At 40.2% G+C, this 6671-nt stretch overlaps 1 protein-coding gene across 5 annotated transcripts in view; it reads right to left on the bottom strand.

Annotated features, from left to right (window-relative positions):
* The window catches only part of CTBP1 (C-terminal binding protein 1), a 225622-nt gene continuing 219840 nt past the window's right edge, over positions 890 to 6671 (bottom strand). For 4 of the 5 annotated variants that reach the window (XM_021395830.1, XM_021395828.1, XM_021395831.1 and 1 more), the window contains one exon: positions 890 to 2367. In XM_021395830.1, coding sequence (XP_021251505.1) covers positions 2181 to 2367 — 187 coding nt within the window. In that variant the 3' untranslated portion in view covers positions 890 to 2180. The remainder of the gene's footprint in view (positions 2368 to 6671) is intronic. The other variant, XM_021395829.1, reaches the window with a different exon arrangement.

The following is a 6671-nucleotide window of genomic DNA, read 5'->3' as shown; positions in this document are numbered from 1 at the left end:
TGCTCTGCCTGAGCAAGCATGGATGATGACCCCAGCACTGTGCAGAGCACTTCAGAGCTACATGCTGTAAATAGTGATGTCTTCCCTTTTTTTTTTTTTTTTTTTCATTTATTGATTCACTGGAAACAAAGCTTGCTTACACAGGCTGTGTCAAAACGGCTGCTAGAGGAAGAAAACAACCCTCTTGGTTTTCCTCTAGAAATCTGCTTCCTTTGCTAACAAATTAAACAGTCAGCAATCCTTGGCAGCCAGATGTTAAATGTTTGTTTTACATACGTTAAAGAAGCTTCTTCAGTCCTGCAAAGAGTCACCTTAAGAAGTGAATTACCAATGAAATATGACAATGTACTCCAACCACAGGAGACTGCATTTGATTTTTTCACCTTTTTTTTTTTTTCCCCTTGGCCACACAGCTGACTAGAAGCCTCCTCCCACCCTTCATGGTGACAAAACTTCACTTACATATTCCTTCGGAACAGACCCGCAATTAATTACCTGCCTTTCTTGATCTGCAACATCCTGACGTTTTCCTAACAGAACTGGAGGCCGTTCTAGACAGGATCTTTCATGGATCCCTTAAGAACAGTTCAGCAACCGTAGGTGGGCAGCTACTAGTTCGGAGTAACGAACAAACAGGTAAGAGACAACAACCTAGGAGCTTTGTCTCCAGGTTCACTTCTCCCCGTTCTGTCCCTCCCTCGTGCAGCAGCTGAATTCGCTCTTCAAACTGCGCAAGCATGAAGGACATCTCAACGAGGTGTGCAGTAAGAAAGCTTCCAGCTGGAAACCTGCCTTAAAAACACCTCCTGTGAAACAAACTCCTTCCACACAGCAAACACAATCACCTTCCGTCACCACAACACAAATAAAACAATGCACACCTCTCACGTTGGACTTCGGCAAAAGACGTTTATTATTATTATTATTGTCGTGTTGCTGTTGTACCTGCTCTGCTCTGCCCACAGTGGTGGCACAAACGCTGTTACCATATTGTAGCTGATGATGCCGATGTACAAATCAAAATCCATCTTAATTTCAAACTCCATTAGAAACACAGGAAAGAAGATCAACATTTACGAAATGTAAAGGGAAAAATGGCATGGAAAGAAATTTTTTTTTTTATTATTATTTTTCAAGCTTCCAAGACGGTATTACAAACAACAGAGAGCAAAGTAAAGCTAGAAATGAAATACTTGACAGCATCTGTTTAAAAATTACAGCTAAGAAACCTAATAAAAGTTGAATAAACAGTTACTAGAAATAAAAATTTTTACACATATGATATTTGTCTGGGATTTTTATTTCTTTAAAATAATTCATACAAATGGTTACAGTCACAAACATGATTTTAACCAAAAATATTGCTAGCCTACCACATTACCAGGAAGGAATCAATGTAGGCAATGAAATGCTGCTACTTTTCAGTAGTCTAGTGCCTTTTTCGCATACCACCAATAATATATACTTTAACTGGTGACAAAAAGCACAATGCTCGTTTATACAAAACCTTTTTTTTTTTTTTCCTCAAAATCTCTTTGCAAGGTTGTCTTCATTTTGAAATAAGGGAATTCATGCCAAAATTAGGAGAAAACGGTTTTTCTTTTGTTTACTAAATTATTCTAAAAAATAAGACAAGCAGGTAGAAAAAACAATGCACTGTGTGGCGTAGAAAGAAAAATGGGAAAAATTCATTGTCCTGAGAAGTTTGCCAACTGCCTCATTTTGGGGCATGTTTTAAAATATAAAAGAAAGGATTTTTAATCTCAAAATTGGTTTGCTGAATGCCTCCCTTACGTTTTTCCTTGTCGACAGCTAAGCAAACAAACCCTTTTTAATGTTCTAAAAACTGTACACAGACAAGTACATTCATGATATAATTAACTACTAACTTCTCTTGCTTAACAAAGAACCCATAGGACACAGAAACAGTGAATCAGTTCACTGGACAGGGACAAACTACAATTTATACGGAGGAAAAAATGTTTCCAAATCTTCTTTTTGTCTCCCACCTTTTCCTTTTATACTGTATATTGGACCAGTTTCTAAACCAATAATCGTCTCCTCCATTAAGTTCATGGTTTTGCCTTAATCAAAATCCAGGGTTTTGTGTTTGTTTTGTTGTTTCCTTTTCCATACGCTGAAGTTGAAATCTCCGATGCTGGGAATGCTGTTTTCGTAGGCTACAATTGGTCGCTTGGGTGGTCTCTATCAGCTTCTGGTTTGACAGTTTGGCCGGGAGAAGGAGCATGGGGCGGGTGGGCTACAGCAGGGAGGCCGTGTGATAAAGACATAGGGTTGGGGACTATTCCTTCTACTGCTGTAGGTATGCCAGTCGGAGCCACGCTTACAACACCTGGGGGATACCTGCTGAGAAAAGAAAATGAGAACACACGTTACAACCAAGCGATGGTTGAAAGGAAAGCCCACCTTGCCTCCTCAAAAAGGTACAGAGATGTTTATTTTCTTTTCAGACCGGTGAGAAACACAGTTGGTTAAGCTGAAAATGAGATAGCATATGTGGATCCTGTCAAAACATGCTGTATGTTACCCAAATGAGAAGTAAGATTTGCTAGGGTTTTTTTTTTCCTTTCTGATTTCAGATTTAATCTCAAGCATGCCTCTCTAAGTATACCTCAGCAAAAAGCAACTCAGGCTAGACCTGCACATACATACGTATCTGTCCTCTATGACTGTTCAGCAGAGTGACCTTTGGAGACTTTTTTTCTCATTTTCATATAAAAATTTTGGAATTTCCCCATTGATGATTCTATTATTCGATCTGCAAAGTTGGAAAAGACCTCCAAGATCATCTAGTCCAATTGTCCACCTACCACCAATATTGCCCACTAACTCATGTCCCTCAGTGCCACATCTACCCTTTCCTTAAACACCTCCAGGGATGGTGACTCCACCACCTCCCTGGGCAGCCTGTTCCAATGCCTCACCACTCTTTCTGAGAAGAAATGCTTCCTAATACCCAACCTGAACCTCCCCTTGTGCAACTCAAGGCCATTCCCTCTCATCCTATTGATGTTACCTGGGACAACGCCCACCTTGCCACAACCTCCTTTCAGGGAGTTGCTGAGAGCAATAATGTCTCCCCTGAGCCCCCTCTTCTCCAGACTAAACAATCCCAGACTTAGTTGAAAAACTACTTCTTTAAACTTATCTTGTAATCAGAGCTTTCTGACAGTACCCTAAAAGAGCTATCACATTCACACTCTTAAGATGACAAATTCCTGTCTATTACATCAGAGTCATTTTTTTCAGCTCCAAACTTGCCACAGTATTTGTCTGAAATTCAGAGAATTGGTACAGGTTACAACAGAGGCCAAGTGCTTTAGGCTGACTGCAGGAAAGATATAAGAACAGTATCAATGGTTTTAAAGATTTGTAATTCTTTCTGAATGAACACCATAGCCTTTTTAGGAATTTAATTTTAGGAATTATAGGAATATAACAAACAAAACACTCTCTGATTCAGCTTGATTTTACAATGGCTCTGATACCACAAGGCTAAAAAAAAAAATCTATCCCACTTCAGTTCCCAAGTTCAGATGGACCTGATAAATGGCTGTGTTCTATGGTCCCTATACATGCCAACAACAGCTATAAACGAATGATTTTAATGAAAATGTTTTCTCTTTAACCAAGTACCTTGATACCAACTTGTAACTTACCCCATGCTGCCCCTTTGGTTCCCCCACTCCACTCCATCATAAAGCTGCACTTATCCCTCGTTCTCTCTGCTGCGCTCTGCTTACTCAAGCTCCTTAGTGACAGTGCTACCCATTTCAAAAGCCTAAAACCACAAGCCTACCACTTACTCACTGCAGCATTTGCTAGCCTTGCATTTATTTGACATTACATGGGAGAAAAGGTATGCATAGTCCAGGCAAGCTTTTTTCAAATGCCACATTATTCCGTGGGTAATTTTCGGGGAATCTCCTCGGGGAATTTCACTCAATTTCATAGCATCTTTTCTAAAATGATAGGTAAGTTCCCTCAAATTGATAGAAAACTAGTGGAGTACCTAAGCAGAACAGCCATGAAACTCAGAGGAGAACAAAAAGGATGAAAGCCCATTTATCTGTTCTTTTTTTTTCCAACACTGAAACATTGTGTGGAACACTGCAGGAACAGCTTTTTTTTTTTTTTGGACACTTTGCCAAAGGAGCTCAGCATGGCTACCTGATATAGCACAGTGATGATGGGGTCACTATACACTGGCTTGGTCATCCTAAGATTCCTACAGATGGAACACTGGTCATTACCTGGGATGGATAACCAGGGTGTGAAAGACTGCACCACCTGGAGGCCAGAGAAATTTGTTTCCACTTGTACACATGTTCCCAGGTCTTCCTACGCAAGTTCTTTCTCCAGAGAGGTTCCTTAGAATTAATTTGCTGTCGCTAATGAAATTAGTTGCTTGTTTCAGTCTTTCCATTTGAATCTCATTAATTGAATTTGCTTCAATTCCTAAGAAAACTTCCTCTTCTGGCAGCAGTAAGTCAAAATGTTTTCCAGGTAAAACATCCACTGAATTAAATTATTGCAGAAGTGAAAGATCAGTTACATCTTATCTGCTACCCCATACTCTTCCTTCCTCTTTCCCATGCAGTATTTATTAAGAAAATTACGGTAGCCCTCTTAAATTGAACTGAAATTCAGCTTTAATTTCCATGTTAATCTCCAATATTTTTTGTATTCCAGAAGCACCTTAAACTCGCTTTGTTAAGAGTTTAACAAGAAACTAAGTCTGTCCCAAAAGTGCTTAAAAGTTTAGGTGCCCAAGGCCAGGCCCAGAGGCACTGGGCACAGCCTGGAACCCAGGAGCTCCCCTCATGCCCATCAGGCAGCGCTGCTGTGCCAGGGAGTGCCAGAGCACTGGCACAGGGACCAGAGAGATGTGGGGTCTCCTTGGGGAAGCCCAAAGCCATCCAGCCATGGGTCTGGGTACCCTGCTCAGGGTGGCCCTGTTGGGGCAGGGCTGGGCCAAAGGAACCTAGAGGTCCTTGCCAGCCTCAGCCATTCTGTGGTTCACAGAATCACAGAATGGCTTGGGTTGGAAGGGACCTCAAGGATCATCAGTTTTCAGCCCCCCACCACAGGCAGGGCTGCCAACCATTAGATCAAGTACTAAATCACATTCTGTTGAGCGCTGCTCTATCTTATATTACACACACAGAATGAAAATGACTTGTGAAATAGCTCGCTGTGGAATAACTCCTGAACGGTTACCATTAGCTAACTACTCTCAACCAAGTACTTCTTAAAGATGAGGATATGTTCATTTTCTACATGTTAGAAGGCTGAAAAATATGTCAGCATGCCTGTAAATTGCACAGCTACTGCTTACTGTCTGTCAAATTTCACTTTGCCTATAACCTGCTCTTTGTGACATGGGAAATGACACGGTGTTACTTAACAGGCAGCTTAGTAACAAGTACGCAGTAGTAACACACAAGCAGCATAGCAGCATATAATATGCTGCTTCACCAAGACTATTGTCAATAGTTCCTTCTCAGAAATATCATTAACTTTCACTTGTAGCATGGGTCCTGCTCGCTGAAGCTTCTGTGTTGACAGGGTAAGTGTTTTGTTTTCCCCAGAACGTGACAATATTCAGATCTAGATTATATTCTGCTGATGAATGCTCCACGTTCCTTGCTAGTGATAATATCTGCTAATTTAAGAGCGTTGTCCTTTATCAAAATTCCAGTGAATTATATATCCGGAATTAAATAGCCTTCCCGGTTTTAGTTTACTGAAAGAGCTATTTGCATTTTTTAACATATAAATTATTATCCCAGGTCTTATCTTCTAATGCAATTACATGACTATGACACAGTTATTAGTGCATCTGAAACATCACAGTGCCTGTGACAGACTCCAGAACTCAGCTATTTGATCACAATCTTGTACTGAAGAGAGAAGACTGAACCGATCATTCAAAACAGTTTTTTTCCCTCTAATTCTGTATTGAATAAATCTGGGAATTAAGCACCCCAAATACTGCTACTAAAACCAATTTCTTCACAAAGCTTGAGCTTCAAGCTTCACATATTTTACACTGCACAAAATAACCAACTGCTTTCATTCACATTCGAAGACTACTCTATCAGCCCACCCAATAGAAGCCTCTAGTATTTGTTGTACAACTCATCTCGCTTAAAACTGTTGAACTGAGATCTACTTTGCATTTAAAAGCAATTGTAAAGTAACAGTTTACTTATTATTTACTTTATTGAGAGAAACTGACTGAAACAATGTCTAAAAAAAGCATTTAATTCTGCACTTATTCTGTTTACATTAAATACATATGGTCTTTATCTTATTTCCACAAATGTTCCTAAGTTAAAATCCATTTCTAACAGTGCAGCCTGCTTCTGCTGGTCTTGCAATTCCTCCAGGAGAAAACAACCAACTGCATTTTATTTGCATATAACCTGCCACTTAACTGCCATGACACAGCTAGAGTTACTACCTGCAGCTCAGGAACACCTGCCCTTAAGCCTCAGCTGCATTCAGATGTGCCCCGAGTAGTCCAAATTTAAAGCACCAAAACCAAATGCTGCGTGCTTGAATGCATTTCAGCAAACAAAACCAGCTTTCTTCAGATTTTCAGAGCTGTGGATACTTTATCCAAAATTAAACACCTTGATGTGATC

This window comes from Numida meleagris, chromosome 4, assembly GCF_002078875.1.
Source record: "Numida meleagris isolate 19003 breed g44 Domestic line chromosome 4, NumMel1.0, whole genome shotgun sequence".
In the NCBI taxonomy this organism is placed as follows: domain Eukaryota; kingdom Metazoa; phylum Chordata; class Aves; order Galliformes; family Numididae; genus Numida; species Numida meleagris.
Note: the sequence above shows the minus strand (reverse complement) of the source record. Positions and strands in the feature narration are given on the sequence as shown.